This window comes from Tinamus guttatus, unplaced genomic scaffold (assembly GCF_059628265.1).
Source record: "Tinamus guttatus ecotype Peru unplaced genomic scaffold, ASM5962826v1 Tinamus_guttatus_pri_ptg001087l, whole genome shotgun sequence".
Lineage (NCBI taxonomy): Eukaryota > Metazoa > Chordata > Aves > Tinamiformes > Tinamidae > Tinamus > Tinamus guttatus.
The window spans coordinates 1764318-1781517 of NW_028289621.1; the positions used below are offsets into that span (position 1 = coordinate 1764318).

The 17200-nt window shown below is 52.7% G+C and overlaps 1 protein-coding gene across 1 annotated transcript in view; it reads right to left on the reverse strand.

Annotated features, from left to right (window-relative positions):
• Window positions 1-17200, reverse strand: part of ZMYM3 (zinc finger MYM-type containing 3) — a 28466-nt gene that overhangs the window by 11006 nt on the left and 260 nt on the right. The window contains exons 2-12 of the mRNA XM_088538537.1: window positions 8065-8961; window positions 7328-7371; window positions 6869-6941; window positions 5357-5648; window positions 4797-4971; window positions 4173-4385; window positions 3792-3942; window positions 3119-3234; window positions 1367-1453; window positions 862-1012; window positions 113-285 (exon numbers count right to left, since the gene is read on the reverse strand). Coding sequence (XP_088394663.1) covers window positions 113-285; window positions 862-1012; window positions 1367-1453; window positions 3119-3234; window positions 3792-3942; window positions 4173-4385; window positions 4797-4971; window positions 5357-5648; window positions 6869-6941; window positions 7328-7371; window positions 8065-8947 — 2358 coding nt within the window. The 5' untranslated portion in view covers window positions 8948-8961. The remainder of the gene's footprint in view (window positions 1-112; window positions 286-861; window positions 1013-1366; window positions 1454-3118; window positions 3235-3791; window positions 3943-4172; window positions 4386-4796; window positions 4972-5356; window positions 5649-6868; window positions 6942-7327; window positions 7372-8064; window positions 8962-17200) is intronic.

The following is a 17200-nucleotide window of genomic DNA, read 5'->3' on the forward strand; positions in this document are numbered from 1 at the left end:
AGCAGTGCCAGCCAGACTCCAGCAGCGCGAACTTCGTCAGTGCAATGCCCACTTATCTGGGTGCCGTAGCCCACCACAGCACTTAGCACAAGCTGTCAGTGCCAATACTGACCTTGAAGTACCAGAGCAAGTATTTGCTTTTGCAGTCTTCACTACAGAAGTCCCAGGTGCTGCCCTCCAGCTGCTCGGTGACCGCCCGCTGGCAGGTCTGAGAACAGTAGGTGCAGGTGATGCAGCACAGGCCCAGGTTCTTGGTGAAATCCTGTTTGTAAAGAAGCACACACCCTGCGGAGAAACAATAGGAGTGAAACCTTCCCAGGATGAACTGGGGGCCTCCCTGACCCAAACATGACCAGAATCCAGGTCTGCGGAGACAACAGAGCACACGCAACACACTGTAGGGAACAATCCAGCACTGGCCCCTGGGGCTGGGATAAGATGGGACCTCATGGGGACTTGCCATCTCTCACCTCCATGCTTCTAGGAAGAGTCTGACTCCAACCTCCTGTGTGCAGGAACCCAGCAGGCAGGGCAAGGCCAGGTCAGGCCAGCCCAGACGCAAGAGCGTAGAAGTGCATGATGACAGGAGGAGCGGAGCTGCCACCTGCTGTCTCCCCAGCCCCCAGAGAGAGAAAAGCTGTGAGAAAGCCCTCCCCAAGGACACAATGAACGGTAAAGATCTTGCCCTAGGGCCTGGCTGGACAGCAAGCCATCCCCACGACAATCCTCCCTTCACTGCATGGTGAGGCTCTTGCCCCAGGGCCTGGCCAGTCTCCCCTCTGTTCCACTCCATGCTCTCTTCTCCTCCCCCAGCAGGGGCTGGCAGGGGGCCTCTGCCTCTCCCATGCCTTCCCCAAGTACCTTCGCTGCAGAAGTTCTTCTCCACCCCAGAGAAACGGATCTTCTCATGCAGCAGCTTCTCCTGCTTGCAGTGCTCACACTGAGACACTACCCCACGCAGCCGCTTGAAGTCCTCGCAGCAGTCCTTGCAGCAGAACTGATACACTTTGTCCTGCCAAAGAGACCGCCACCAGGTCAGCCAAGCTGGCAAGAGGTCCCAGGGCTCCCTGGTGCAGCAGGAACAGGACTGCGGGGCTGAGGAGACAGTTTACAAGTCCCCAGCTCTCCTGGCATTCGACTTAGCAGAAGAGGTGGTTTCCTCCTGCCCTGACTTGGCCCTGCTGACCTCCCGCTGAACATGACAGCACGCTCAGGGCATGGTTTCCAGCCATGTCTCTATAGCTCAAAAGTTCTAACCACGGGCACAGGAGAAGCTCTAGCTCTTAAACTGGGAAAAAGAGAAGCTCTGCAGTCCTCCCCAGGGTTGTTCTCAGCCTCAGCACGCCCCTGGGAGAAAAGGCCTCACCTGCCAGTCTAGGATCTCCGGCTTCCCGCTGAAAAGATTGTGGCAGTAATGACAGTTGAGATGGATCCCACCTTCTGGGCTCGTGCGCTGCAGAATACAAAGGCAGTGAGTGGATGGAAAGTAGGGAGCTCGAGGAGCCGCCGTGGCTCTTCCTGCCTCCTCCACTCCTCACAGCCCTCACTCTGCCCTTGCTCTGCCATCAGTGGCTCGGAGTTGGTCCTGGAGATCGGTGCCAAGCTCTGGGATAACAACGGCTTGGGCGATTCCGCTTTGCTTGCGGGATACTGGGTTCAGGCCTTGTCAGGTAAGCAAGCTTTCAGATCGCCAGCTCTCTGGATTTGAAACCCAGAGATGAGGACTATCTTTCCTTAGACTTTCTCTAAAAGCTCTTGAAGAACATGCACCTGGTTTCTAATTTCAGGGTAATATAACTTCAGAACTCAAGCAGTTGTTCTCATCTCACCTTCCTCTGCTAGTTTAGAGTGCCATTTAGCACTTGGTGTCTTGTCCCCAGTGATAGATTTATTAATAGAGTCATCTTCTTGGTTTTCTTTCTGATAACCTCTCATGAGATGTACTGCAAGTGCGCTGCATTTTTCAAGCCTCAAAGTAATTTGTGTCTTTTTTTTCCCCACACACTTCCAATTTTTTCTTCAACATTAAAAATAAAGTGGATGAATATCCTATCTGTGCAGTATTCTGAGTAGTCCTTTTTTACTCTGGCCCCCAAACTTTAATTCCCTGTTCTGCTGCTAGTACTTCCAATAATTTAACTAATCTTTCCTGCTATAGTTTTAAGATGGGGAGCTCAAGCTGACTGGCTTATGTGCTTTAATCCCAGAGCCTTTTCAAAATCCTTACTTTAGGTGCCTTACACCCCCACATTACTTGAGTAAGGCTGATGGAGGATCTTACACTGACCTGTATTTAAATGCCTGGTATAAAGAGCCCATCTCGTCAAGCAATATCTCAGCATGAGTTAACACTCCACTAGTTTTTGTTTCGTCTGCAAAATTTTTAGCACACTTATGCTGACTTTATTTCCAGATCACTGATGAAGCTGTCGAACTCTTGGGGTTTAATGCTGATCCCCAAGAAACCATCTTGAAATACTCTCTCCAGGGTTTCTCTTTCACAACTGTGCCCTGAGATTTGTCAAAGATGTTTCCTAATCCAGGTTGTGCGTGGCTTTTCTCATATTTTACAGAGATGATTTTACACGGCAGTGATTCAAGTGTCTTAGGAAGATCTACAGCTGTAACAACTCTTCAGCAAAGAATTTTATCAAGGATTTAAAAAGAAAAAATAAAACAAAAAACAGCCTCCCCAAACAAACAAACAAAACCCCTCAAAGTACTGCAACTGTATCCGAGCCTGTTGAATTTAAATTTCTAGACATATTCTAGGAGATTTTTGGTCCTTGGTGATCCCTGGCACAGAGAGCAGCTCTGCTCTTTTCCATCACACTAGCAGGTGCCCACTGTGCTTTGTGAGGCTTGTGCCCATGTAAGGCCATTATACCCTGCAACCACTTATGCAACACAGCTCTGCACAGCACTCCTGCTGGGTACAAGCTGATAGGCAAGGAAGAATGAGAGCCAGACTTATCCCAGCTGAGGAGAGCGCTGGATTTCAGGTGCTGCAGCACAGACCTTCCTATGGACTCTCCCTGAGGAAGCTGCAGCTGCTGCTAAGCGTGAAGAGAGGCAGGAGGTTCTAGTGCCCAGTCCAGCATGACGGATATTTCAGTACCTGGAATTTGGTCCAGCAACTGGGACTGCAGAACTGGTAGACAACCCGGTCTGTCTTGTTGTAATAGCAGGGTTCAGATAAACTCTTTCTGCAGAAGCTGCAGGGTCTAGGGGGACCTGAAGAAACAGAGAGGAAATGGTGAGGACAGCAGCTCAGCACGTGGGACTGGATTCTGAGGATGGTATGTAGGCTACGCGCTCATCCGCAGTCTGTCAAGCTACAACCAGAAGGGAAAGGACAAGAATACCAGAAAACTAAGAGCACCAAGTCCTGCTAGGACAGAAATACATGGATGGAGAGCAAAGTGACTCAAAAAAGTGACTCTGGCTCTACAGAATTTGACAAAACAGCCCGCAATACTTGCACCGGTCAGCAGGGACCATTCCCACTCCTGGGCACCCCAGTGCTCCATGAAGCAGAAAGGACAAGGACAGCAGAGCACAGCACCAAGCCACTTCCTGCATTCCCAGCAGACACCACCCCTCAGCATTAGAAAAGCTACGTGCTGCAAAGATGCTCCAAATATCTTTCCGCTTATCTCCCTGGACACCTCCCCACACACCTTCCTCTGTGAGCAGCACGCCTTCCTTCCAGGCAAAACCACAAGCAAGAGCACAAAAGGAAGAGGGTAGAGTGGAGAGCTCACTGAATCCCTGGACGTGGGTGCTCTTACCAACCAAGCCTGACTGCTTCACTTTGTGGGAGGTAGTGCAGCAAATGGAGCAGAACAGGCCCATCTTGCCACTGCGATCCACGTTGGGCAGCATGTCGAAGTTCTTGCACAGCGTCTTGCACCACATGCATGGATAGACCCGAGTGTTTTTCTGCAAGCAGAGCAGCACAGAGCTGTCAGGAAGCCCATCACACCCATCAGGATCCTATCTCCTGCCTGCCTCACACACCATTACTGCATCCACCGCAGGGTGGCCCTCCTGCTGGGAGGACCTGATACCACCTGATGTGGTATCTACCATTGCCGTGTCCTGTGCCACAGTGAGCAAAGGGGACGTGTGCCACGGAGACCTCCCTGACCCAGGCAGCCGACTTCACACACCTTCTTGTAACTGTTGAGACAGGTGGAGTTGCAGAAACGTTTTTGCTGGCCTTCATGGAAGAGGTACTCCAGGGGCAAGCCCTTGTTGTAGATATAGAGTCCACAGTTGTCGCAGCAGTTGGTTTTCAGCCCCTTGGTGGCCCGGAACTTGGTGAAGCAGGCATCACTGCAGATGCGATGCACCACGCTCCCATTGCTGACCTCGTGCTGGATCTGCAGAGACATCATTGCTGTCACTCCCTCAAACCACCACGGGGCTCCTTCCTAAGCACATGTGCCACTTCCATGCCTTGGGAGGACGGGCTGGTATGTTAAAAAATCTGGGCAAGAGCTCTCCTGGAAGCTGCTGTGTACTCAGCCCAGCCTCCCTCACCCAAAAGCGGCAAAGATGTCAGCAGAGCAGAGCAGCGGGAGGCTGCTGGCTGCAGGGTAGAGAGAAGTTGAAGTTTTATTTTGGGGAATGAGGGTTGGATCATACTGGACAAGAAAGAACCTGGCAGACAGCCCAAGGCGCTTCAGGGGCTGAGGCCTCAGGGCAGAGTACCTGGAAAACACCCTGCATTGGTCCCAGGCAGAGCCAAGCACCTCTCCCTGGACAAGGGAAAGACAGGGACTTTTTTTTACCTCGCCAGGTTTGTGGCAGACACTGCAGCGGCTGCTGTCCGAAGGATCTGCAGACTGCGGGGCCGGTCTCTGCTGCTGGGCCTCGTAGAGAGAGAGGCAGACAGAAGTACAGAACTCATGGAAAGAGCCTGACCCAATCTGGGCAACCACCGAGTCCTTGGTGTTCCAGATCTCCCTAGGAATCAGGAAAGGATGTATTAGTTCAGGCACATGTCAGTCCTGCCGCGAAGGGATGGGCTGCAAGGCTTCAATGAAAGGAGGTGGCAGAAGCTTCTGTCTGATCCAGCAGGCCAGTGTCCAAAGGGGCAGCATGCAGGAGGTTGCTCTGAAGGGAGGCAGGGACAAGGGACTTTAGGAACACGCAGGGAAGGGCAATAATATGAAGCAAGAATAGGAAGGATGGGAATGCAGTGCATGAAGACAGGCATAGGGAAGGACAGGAGTGATGTGGCAGACATCGCATTCCTCAGGAGGAAGCATGAGGATCACATGGATTGTATGGCTTTGGGGGCAGGTGAAAGGGATCGACAAACATGGAGGGAAGGGGAACGAACACACACTTTTTACAGAAGGCGCATATCTTCTTGCCGGGTGGTTTTTTTGAGAACGTAGTGAGACAGGAGCTGGAGCAGAAAAGCTGAGGGAGCCCCTTACGCTGGTAGGCAGTCTGCCCTTTCTGCAGGGGGGTCCGGCAGTTGGCACAAGTCATCTTGGTGACAGTGGAGCGGGCGGCTCGCTGAGCCATCTGAGTGCGTAAGGACATACGGGTTGAGCGACGGGTACGGAAGGGAACAAAATCCTCGTCATTAGGGTCATCCACCATCGCATCTGAGTCTTCATCGGAGACCGGAACTGCAAAGGAACAGGCAGAAGATCACAGGATCACAGAAGGGTTGAGGTTGGAAGGGACCTCTAGAGATCACCTAGTCCAATCCCTGCTCCAGCAGGGACATCCAGAGCAGGGGCACAGGGCGGCATCCAGGCGGGTTGAAGATCTCCAGAGAAGGAACCTCCACGGCCTATCTGGGCAGCCTGTGCCAGGGCTCTGGCAGCCTCACAGCAAAGAAGTTCTTCCTCACATGGAGGTGGAACTGCCTGGGGTTCAATTTGTACCCATTACCCCTTGTCCTGTCACCGGCCACCAACAAGAAGAGTTTGTCCCCATCCTCCCTACATTCTCCCCTCAGGTACTTGTACATGTTGATCAGGTCTCCTCTCAATCTTCTCTTCTCTAGGTTAAACAGGCCCAGCTCACTAAGTCTTTCCTCATAAGATAGATGCTCCAGAAATTCCCCATTAGGGACTGAGACAAAACTTTAGTCATGAGCAACACAGTAGGGCTTTCTGGGGTCATCTTTCTGCATACCTACTACATGCTTTGTACCTTCCTGGGTGGAGTGATAAGGGGATAGTTAAAAGATACTCTGTTGGAATTGGAAATGAGCCAGGAAGTCTTTAAGCAAACTGGACTTAGTCAGTACTAAAATACTTAGGCAGTATTTTTCTCTAGGAAGTGAAGATTGAGCAGAAGCCTGCAACATGAACATTTATAGCAGAAACCCTCTGAGAACCAACAGACCCTAAGGGGAACAAGCTAGTTCACCAGCCACTTCTCCAGCACAGGATGCAGGCAGACATGAAGGAGCAACAGACAAGTACTAGGGAATGGCAGTGTGACACTCAACACCTCACAGGACAGAGAATTTCTGTACTTTGTCAGGAAAGCCCCCAAAATACAACCCTCCTTCAGACAGCCTGCTGGCATAGGGGTAAAGGAACAAAGTTCCTGGCTGAGGAAATGAAAGATGGATTTCATAGGAACACCCCCAGATTCTCACCTGTTTGGTGCTCGATATCTACAAACAGCTGTAAAAATACTACCAACCCTCTCTTCATCCCAAGTGCCCTGAGAAAGCAAGACAAAAACTCTGATATGAAAAGGGTTAAGGGACCTATCCTGCATCACAAGAAAGTCTGCCTGAAAGCTCAAGAATTCCTACGTCCATCCTACTCGCATCACAAACTGCCTGCTCGCACTGGGCCCGGGCCCTGCTTTCCTGCTTGTTACTCACTGCTGTCAGAGGAGTTCACAGTTTCAGGCCTGGCAGTTTCCGATCTTCTGGCTCGTTCACTTCTTTTCTGCTCCTAGAAGACATTTAGAAAACACTTAAGCTAACCATTTGCTGGGACAACCATAGATAAATACCCAAGGTCATGGTGGAGTTCCAACTTTTGGGCTTTGCTTTCCCAGTAGTTAGGCTGAGAGGGGCTAAAATTCCATGGACACCTAACCAGAGCAGAGAGGGGTGAAGCAGGCTTATGAGAATGAGGTTCCAGCCTGGGGTGGCAGGGAGAGACATACTGAAGCCACAGGTAGAGCAAAGTGGCAGTGCAAGGGACCACTGTCCCAGGAGACATGCAAAATGTCCCCGCAAAGGGACAGACACAGCCAGGGTCCCTCACCACGTATGGTGACAGAAACACAACCTCAGTACTCCTGCAGAGCACATACTGAGCTGCATCCTCCTCACCTTCTCAGCTGCCTGATCACTTCCCTTCCCAGGCAGGTCTTCTCCTGTAACAGAAGTGGAAAAGAAAGCTTGACTCCAGTACCTGGATTTTCTCCAGCGGAAACAATGTTGCCCAGATACAGCCACTCTTTGGACCTGTCTGCCTCGGAAGCCTCAATCCCAGCTCACGAGCACAGCTCTGCTGCTGTTCAAACACACAAAAGCTTTGAAACTCATCAACTGTAGTTAGAGAGCCACACACAGAGCCTGGGAGAAGGTTCCCCGAGGGGGAGGCCTAGAGGGTCTCAAGGGTCTGGGGAGATGCTGAGAAGCTGCAATGGTGCCTCCAATTGGATTCGACTGCAAAGCTTGCACCTCTCCAAAGGTCAGCCAGCTTGGGCACATGTCCTTGTCCACCAGGAACATCTTCTGATGGTGATACTCAGTTCCCACAATGACTCCAGTGAAAAGGAGAGTGATCTGATACAGCAGCGGCTTGAGCAGGAAAGCTTCTAGCTGACACAAATATTGAAACACACTGTTAAAGATACAAAAGCCAGAGCAAGAGAGCTTGTGCACACCAATGGAGCAGCTTCCAGAGCAAAAATCCCTATACACCCATCAGCAGTACTGACAATTTCCATGGCAGAGGAGAATGGGAAAATGTGGAGCTGAAAATAGCCCCTAACGTTACAGGGGTGCAACAGGGTGACCTACCAAGCAAGAGGAAACTGGGTTCTGCAGAGAAAACTACCTACCTGCTGGTGGTGAAACTTCTTGGGCCTTCAGCATGCTGCTCTCTTTCAGAGAGTTGTTCCTGCCAGCATCCTCTTCCTCCACACGGTTTTCATCTGTGTGCTCAGCGCGCAAGGCTGACGCTCCAGGATCCGGGCTCCGCTCCGGCCTCGGCTCCGCTGTCAGCCCTTCCCTCTGCCCCGGTGAGCTCTTCCTTGGCATCTTCAACCTGGTCTTCTTGGTCTGTTTAAGACTGAGCTGGGGTGGGGACACGGGCAGGTTTGAGGACTGTGTTGTGGTTTCTTCTGTGGCTGGGGCACTGCTCAGTTCATCTGGGTCAGGAACAGGCTGGGGGGGTGATTCGGGGCCATGGTCATCAGACAGTGCAGGAATAGCAGCAGCACCATCATCCTGTATGTCCCCAGAATCACTTTTTGGTGCATCTTCCCCTTCTTTCCACGTTTCGGGAACAAGGGCTTCTTTAGGGAGGGCAGAGGAGTCCCCTGGCCCATCCTCCACATCCTGGGAAGAATGTGCCTTATACAACCCATCCAGATCCCCCGATTTATCTAGCTCCATCGAATCAGCAGTTTTATCCACATCATCTAAGACACTAGGTTTCTCCAGCATGTCCAAGACAGTAGGTTTATCTAGTTGAAGATCATTTGGCTTGCTTAGTTCAGACAAGCTGTCTGCTTTCACTAGAAGGTCCAAATCTCCATCTGCAGTCATCTGCTTGGGTTGATCCCAGCCAGGAGACTGAAGAACGGAAACTTCTTGGGTAGAAGCTGTTTGGGAGCCCAGGAGATCTTCCCCAAACTCCATGTCAGCAGGGAGATCGCCAATAAGTGGTTTGTCAGGCAAGGACAGTGGGTCCATAGATCCCGAAAATTCACTGGAGTCCATTTAGAAGATGACAGCTGGAAATGAGAAAGAGACTTGCAAGTTAGTGAAAAACAGTCTACAAAGTGCAGCCTACACAGTGAAAAGCAGTCTAAGCGGTGAAGCTTTGGGAGGTCTCTATGTCACACACATCTCTCCACAGCAGGGCCATACACCCTGCTATCATGAGGACACTGGGCACCAGAAATGACCCAAGTACCAACCTGGAACATTTCATAGAGCTGTTCTGTGGTTTGCAGTTCCCTCTTCCCTGCCTTCTCCTTCATCTCACCTGCACGGGCAGGTTTGAACGGCAACACCGGATAATTGGGCTTATCCTGTTCTTCTGAGCAGTTCTCATGTTGCTAACTCCTATTTTTAAAAGCATCTTTTCTCCTAAGCATAGAGAGGGTGAGAGAACTCCCTGTTGGCTCTATAGCTTGTACCTTGAATCAGGCACCATCCCAAATGGACATGGGATGACAAGATGTGGGAATTTTGTCAGAGGACAGAAATAACCCACATAACACTATAACTACAGTCATAGTTAGCCCAAACTATACCCCCAAACCCATGTGGGCTAATACCAAGACACAGAAGAACTGTAGAAACCTTAAGGTAAAACAGTGGCACAAAGATAGGAAAGCCCATGATGTTAAAAGTAGCTTTGAGAGGAAGCAAAGGTAGCAAAATAATCTTAAGTGTGCAATGCAGAGCCAGGAAAAAAAGACCAATGAGGCTTTGCACTGCACAGAGCACTCACACAGAAAGAGGTGACACTGACTGCTAACATCAGAGGGACAAAATCACAGCTCAGCTCCTCATGTCCAAGGGAGGTCAACATTATCAAACGCTGGAAAGGACAAGACCATGAGGTGAGGCAAAAAAGCCCTCATATCTGTATTGGCTAATCATGAGTTAGTTACATCCCTGCAGAGAAAGGGTGAAAATGTGAAGAGAGGAAAGAAGCAGGAGTCGGAGTCCATAAGTGGTCAGGCAGAATAAGACATGTTGGAGCATCAGGTCCGCAAATTAGGTTGTAACTAGGCACTACAGGGGAGACACCAGAGTCGAAAGCTGTAGCACCAACCTACTTCCATGTTAAGAGTCACACTATGGCTAAATTTGGTTGCTTTGAGCCCTAAAGTAGTCTGCTCAGTAGTTCAAGCCATGGGGCTTACTATGGGCATAACCCTCCCCAGCAAGGTGATAGCTCGTATGTGTTTCAGGGCGGCAAAGGGAGTGAAAGAGAACAAAGAGAAAGTGAAAAAAAGGCATCTGAAAGAAGCTGTAAAGGCTAGAAAGCAGGTGCGAATCCCTTCAAGATGATAAACATGTTTTTCTGCTTCTCTGGACATGAAACAATACCTTCTTAAAAGAAATACCTCAGCCAAGTTTCCACGCCTCTATGGAAAGACAGCAGAGCTTACAACAAAAAGCAGCAGAAGGGCCAAGCGACTCGGATGACTAGGGAATGTGTATTTATATGTGTATGTAATAGAGGACGGAGACACTCCTCAAACGCCTCCCTGCACAAGGCTGCAGAGGTTGGATCCACAGAGGTCGATCACACTCCTGCAGTCTTGGCCACTTTCCCCTGGTCTAGTCTTCATTCGGCAGAAAGGGACCCCGGGAACACATTGGTATTCCCTGCTATGGGACATGCAAGCAACAGCCCCGGAAAGCACCGGGATGGGGACCTGCCATTCTGCTCACACATGCTCTACAGCCAGACCCAAAGCATCCAGGCTCAGCGACACGGATCTTGGCACTGCTTCCAAGCTTTGGCCACAAGAGCCTTACGATTCAAGGCAAGACTATGATAAACCTAACAGCAACAACACCGACAAACGCAACATTCTTGAAGAGAACAAGTATTCTGCTGATTGAATCAACTCCAAAATATTGTTACGTCTTTGGGGCAGGTTATGTGGACAAGAAAGATCTAAGAGTCCACAGTAAGACCACTCACTTGCAAGTTCTGGCTGGAAGCACAGTGTGTTCCTGTGAACCTACGTGTTCAAATTCCCCTTTGCTTTCATCAGCTTGGCCAGAAACTCCCAGCAGAACAGCTCATGTGTCCTAGTGAAGAGCTCAAAACATCTTCTAAGGTTGTGCAGAGCTAAGAACTGCCGTAGTTAGTCAGTGAAAGGTCCATCTACTCAAATAGCCCGTTTTCTACTGACACCAAGAACAGATACCTGGAAAGAGAACATAGGAAACATCACTGACAGCAGACGATTCTTCTTCAGCACCTCATCCAACCAAATGGCAACCAGGAGAGAAGGACTTTCTATCTTGGGCCTCCACAGATTCCAATGGCAATAAGCTCTGCAATGTAACATTTTGTTTTAAAAAGCATTTCCTCCTGTTTACTTTACACCTGCTGCATCGGAGCTCCATGACAATGATCCACGGAAAGAGCAGAATGCTGACATTTGACATGTTTTATATCATTCTGAAAAAACAGATGGAGTAGCGCTAAGGTTGGACTCAAACAGGAGACACTGCCATGCCGTTTGGGTGGGAAAGCAAGGAACGTCACTGCGCATCTCTGCGACTGTTCCCTTGACAGGGAAGCCTTTGCAGCAGCTTTCAGCTGCCAGAATGAAGAAGGCAGCCCTGCGGGAGGAAAACCACGCTCCTTTCATTCACCCAGGACTTTCAGAAGCATCTGGGCTTCCTGCTGAACCTTGCAATGAGCAAGTTCGGTTCTTGCCAACCGAACATGCACTTTCCCTCCTGGTCTCTTCTCACTACCTCTAACAGAAGGGTAATCGCTTACTGGTTTCGGCAAACGCTGAAATGATCCACTGCATTTCATCATCTCTCTCTCTCTCTCTTTTTTTTTTTTTTAATTATTAATTCCACGACTATCTAATACACAGATCACTCAGCGGGCTCTGGTCACAGCTCAGTCTAAAATCTGCCTCTTTTCTGGCCACATATCTGGCAGCACGGAAAGTATGTGGGAACACAGCTCAGCCAAGCAGAGAGGAGACAGCGTGGAAGAGTCCTGCACGTCCTCAGAAGATGTGACTGCTCAAGCAGACATCTGGAAACTCATTACTTTGGACTGGGCACCATGCTCTCCAGAATACTCAGTAACTGCTGTTCCTGGAAGACTGAGTTCAAGGACTGCAAAGTCCTTGGCACAAGAGTCAGGCATCTCCGACAGTCCCTGAGCTCCCAAGCAGCGGCCAGCTCTGCCGAGGGCCATTCTGAATGTCCATGACCAGCACGAAGACAGCGTTGGTCACAAATCCAATGAGAGGAGACTATCAGACCTGACTCCTCCTTTGTGCCAGGAGAGGCTGGGCAGGGAGGGCATCTTCTCCCAGAGCAGGTAGCTCAGAGTGTTCATCTCTCACAGCATCTCGAGTACCTCAAGTGACTAGCTGAGACGCTATATGGGTTATTAAGGATATCGCTGATGCTCTTTGTAGGATACAGAAGATCTGTGCAGTTACAAGTGTCCTAACTCAGTTAACCATCAACGGGGGAACCTGGTCTACCTGCAAAAATGAAAAACTACCGCAAATATTTAATTAGATCCGTAAAAATAAAGCAAAACCTGAAATCCTTTTGCTACTCCCTCGCAATGAGGTGGATACTTGGGAAGTCTCTACTGTCCATGGAAGAGCATGGATGCACAGTGACTGCCTTCCTCAAGCAAAGGAAGAGCAACTGTTTGGCTACCTGACTTAAGGCTTTTTTGTCAATGGACATTGATTGACACTTTGAAAGGCTAGAGGATTTACCTCTTTTCTCTTTTGGATGTTACAAAGCATTTGAAATAGGAAAACGTTAGATAATATGTCTTGCAGTGAAAACACTCAGATCATCAGACCAGATAACTCTTACCTAAGAGCTCTATGAGAACTGAACAGAGAGCTCTAAAGAAAGTTCCTATTTTTGTGCCAAAATTTCAAACAAACAGTAATACCTAACTTAGTATTTCCTGACAAAAATAACCATGGTCGATACATGGATCTATCAATAAAGCATTAAGGAAGTTGTATAATGCCCTACCAGCAAGACTTTACGCAACAGATCTTCATTAACAATATTATACCTTGAGTGACAAATATGGCAAGGGCTAACTTCATTGCTGTGATGGATTTGAGCTTACTAAAGCAGGTGGCTGCTTATAGCTTTCCAGGCTGAAGCCCTGCAAACGCTTATTACAGATGGGCTAACTGCTTTTAAAAGCACGTTGATTTGTGAAGAACGGCCAGTAAAGCAGCAGCCGGGGAGCCGAGGGAGCATCCTTGTTCATTCCTGGTTTGCAGAGGCAGCTCCCCGAGCTCCTGCTCGCCAGTATAGAGGGCACAGAGCCAGATCCATCGGGGCCGTCCAACACCGCTCGCGCGCCAGGTCACGGCCGCCTCGGTCCTGGCCGGGGTCTTCACCTGAAGAGGGGCTCTGCAAGAGTTGGGATATTTCGAATAATAAAAAAAACCCACAAATCTGGCAAGAGAATGAAGAATCCCACTGCTCTAAGAATCAGTCGTGGTTTAGAGAACACCTCCCAGTGATGGATCTGTTGAGAAGAGGGGAGACGTGACATGACCTGTCTCAAAAACCTATAAGGGAAGAACATCTGACAGCAAAGGACTTGTCAGCAAACGCCCAGGAGGACTCTAGAGGCTGGAAGTCAGCGTTGCACCAAATCAGAAGTGTCTAATTCCAGATTTAAGCTGCAGGTAATTGAGTACTTAAAACAACTGACCCAGGGATACACAGACCTCTGCAACTCGGCAATTTTCCCCTGCCTGCACTCTGCAGATCAAGCTAGATGAACACAGTCGTCTATTCTGAGCTCTGGATGAAATACTGGATATTATTCAGTAATTCACGGAGTGAAAACTGCAGTATCCATCACTGTGTCCCTTTTGGGCCAGCCTTCACAAGTGGCCAAAATTGTCTGCGCTCGGTGAACTGGCGGACAGGGAGAAGAGCCTTCCCAAAGCATCACCAGAAAGTGGCCTGGAGACACCGGTACCGGTCATGTAACACCCCAACGCCAGAAGAACCAAGACCAAAGGGAATTTTTGCTGCATCAGGAGCACCGGCTTAGGGTACGTGCCTCAAGCGTAGTACTGCAGACACCCAAATTCAAGAAAGCTGAAATTCTCCAAAACAGAGCAGATGGCACTGCATAATAAGAATCCAAATCCATGGTTTTCCCGTCAATTCCTCTAAGGCAGAATTGTCCAAACTGCATTCTGAGCTTGCAGCTCAGAGACTCCGTCTCGGCTTCGAGAAAATCAAGGAGGAAGCACAAAACTCAGGAATCTTCCTGCAGAGTTGTTGGCGTGGCCAGGAAGCTCCCTGCAACGTTTTAAAGGTACTTCGATACATTCCTGGGGTCTCGGCATCGTTTGCTGATAACCCAACACTTCCACAGGAGCAGTGAATTCCAAGACAACCCACGGGAGCACGTTCATCCATCAGGGACGCCGCTGTGGCAGCAGTTTGGAATTGCCAGGATACTCTCACACCTTTTCCCAAGGCCAACGTCTCCCAAGCAGCAAGCGTCAAGGCTCTGCAGTGGAGAACTGGGCAGCAGCAAGTCCAGGTGCATCCGAACACAACTTGTCTTCCTTACACACGTTAAGGCAGAGGTCTTAGCAGTAATATCTGGTGTCTAGAGAGCAATTCAGCTTCAAGAACCAGCTCCACTCAACGATCATGGCAAAGATCAAGCTCTAGTGCTGCTTGTACAGCTTTGTGACTATAGAATGAATAAGCGGCATTTTTTTTATGACTAAACGCTTGCCACACGCCAACATCTGCCAAAACAGTGCAGTGTATCAAGGAAAGCGGGCAAGAAGCTTTGCAAGTGCTGCCTGGAGCCTCACAAACAAGCGCGGAGGTGCACAGCATCCTCTGCAGCATCTCCCGAAATGGCCCCGTGGGCGTTAAGACACTGGTTAGGCAATAGAATTGGACAGTAGACTTGGAAGAGGTCAAAACTCAACTGGGCAAGACCCTGATCTAAAATAAGCTCTGCTGTGGGCACGAAACTGCACTAGAGATCTCCAGTGGTCCCTTCCAACCTAAATCGTCATGTGCTTCTCTGGGAAAAGCTTAATGCACAGGAAAGAGGAGACAGCAGAGCAGAGTCTCAGGGAAGAGAGGCTTTTGAGGGCAAACCGGCTCGTTCTGCACGGGTCCCCTGGGGTGCTTCGGCTCCGGGGAGGATGCTGCCCACGAGCAGCAAAGTGAGGAGCAGAGCCGCGCTCGCAGCCGGCCCAGGGAACCCCAGGGAGCCCCAGGGAGCCTCGGACGCTTCTTTTTCATATGGATGGAGCGGCCGGAGCGAGCGGGGCCAGCAGACACCCCCGGAGCCCGCGAGTGCCAGGGCTGGCACCAGGCGCTGCCCCCTGCTAAGCGGCGCTGCCGGCAGAGGGAGAAGCGGAGGCGCCGAACACGGTACCATTAGAACACGGTACCAGCGAGATCCTTCTGACGCGACCGTCGTTACCCTAAAATAGCTTTTTTTGCAGCCAAAGCTTACTCCGTGCTCCCCTTGCGTGGCTTTCACCATCTCCTGCTGGCAAAACCGTGTCCATGGGGGTGACGCATCCCACCATCAGCGACCAGAAGATCACCTAGGTGATCTCCAGAGGTCCCTTCCAACCTCAGACACTCTGTGATTTTGTTACAAGGAAGCAAGCGGGGGACTTCGCTCCCCTCGGTCCCTCGCTCCGGCTGTCAGGCCTGGATCCGCTGGGACCTGCTGGCACGGGCCTGGCGTTGCTATGGGGCCGCTACGTCGCATCTCCCATGCAAGGGGGGCAACGGGGTCTGTGCAACAGGCACATCAGGGCAAGCTGGCCAGCGTGGGGGTAGCCCCGCAGGACACGGCCATTCCTGCGGGAGAAGGAGGCTGGAATGGGAAGGAAGGGCCGCGCTGCTGGCACTGCCTTTGGCCCTGCGCTGGGCAGGGTTGTGGGGGAGAAGGCAGAGAGGGAAGGGGAAGGTTGTCCCCCACTGTCACTCGATACAGGGCAGCCCCAGCCCTGCCGCTGCCGTCGCCCGGCCCCTTGTCCTGGTGTCACGCACCAGGGCCAGCTCCCGGGGACGACCCTGCCCGGAGGTCCCTGCTCCGGGGCACGGCCGCCTCTGGGGACAGGCCGGGGCGACGCAGGGTCCGTGCGGGTCCCGCGCTTCATCCCCGCTGGCATCGGGGCCGCCGGCCCGGCCGGGGCCACGCAGACGTTTACGGGCCGGGACGTTACCGTCCCCTCCCCGGTGGCAGCGATGCCATGGCGGGGGGGGTGGGGGGTGTCACCGCTGGTCGGGGGGGGCACTCGGGACCTGCCCCCCCACCTGCCCCACGTTCTGCCCCCGCGGGATTCGAGCCCCCCAAACCAGCCCTGGGGAGGCGGCTGCACCCAGGGCCCCCCCCCCCCAGGGTCACCCCGAACCTGCCCCCCCGCCCCATCCGCAAAGCTGGGGGGGGCTCCAGGGCCGGTCCCCCACAAGTGGCACCGGGGGGAGGCTCCCCCCTCACGGAGGGTCCCCGCGCCCCCCCCCGGTAGCGGGGGGGGCTTCACGCCCAGGCCGCCCCCCCCGGCCAACAGGGGGTCCCCGCTGACCCCCCCGCACCGGGGCGGGGGCCGCACCGGGACCTGCCCCCCCCCCGCCCCCCGCCCCAGGGCGCCCCCCCGCGGCCGCCACGGGGGCAGGGGGGGGGGGCGCGCGCCCCGGCCCCGCCCCCTCGGGGGGGGATCAGCCCCCCCCCCCGGGCTGCCGCCGCCCACCGGGGCGCGCGCCCCGCCCCCGCCCCCCATCTTGCGGGGGGGTCCCGCCCCCCCCCGGGATCCGCGCTCCCCGCCCCGCCCCCACGCCAACACCGGCGCCCCACGGGTGGGGGTGGGGGGGGGCGCCCACGCGCCGTGGCGGAGCCCGCGGGGAGGCGCCCGCGCGAGGCGCCGCTCGTACCTGGCTCCCCCGCGCTGCGCCGCCCGCTCTGCCCGGAGCCCCAATTCGGGTCGCGGCGCCTTTAAATGGAGGCGCCGCTCGGAGCCCTCGGCGCGCTGCAGCCCGAGGGCGGGCGGGGGGAGCTCCCTATTGGCTGTGTCAAGCGAGGGACGGTTCCCCATTGGCTGCGGCGGGGCCCGAGCTCGCGAGACTCGCTCGCAGCCGGCGGCCTGGGAAACGCGGGCTGGAATCTCCAGCCCGGGATCGGCGCGGCCAAGCGGGGCGACCCGTAAAAACCCGGAGCGGCGCAACGGAGCGGGGCCGCACGCGCCCACGGCGCGGAGC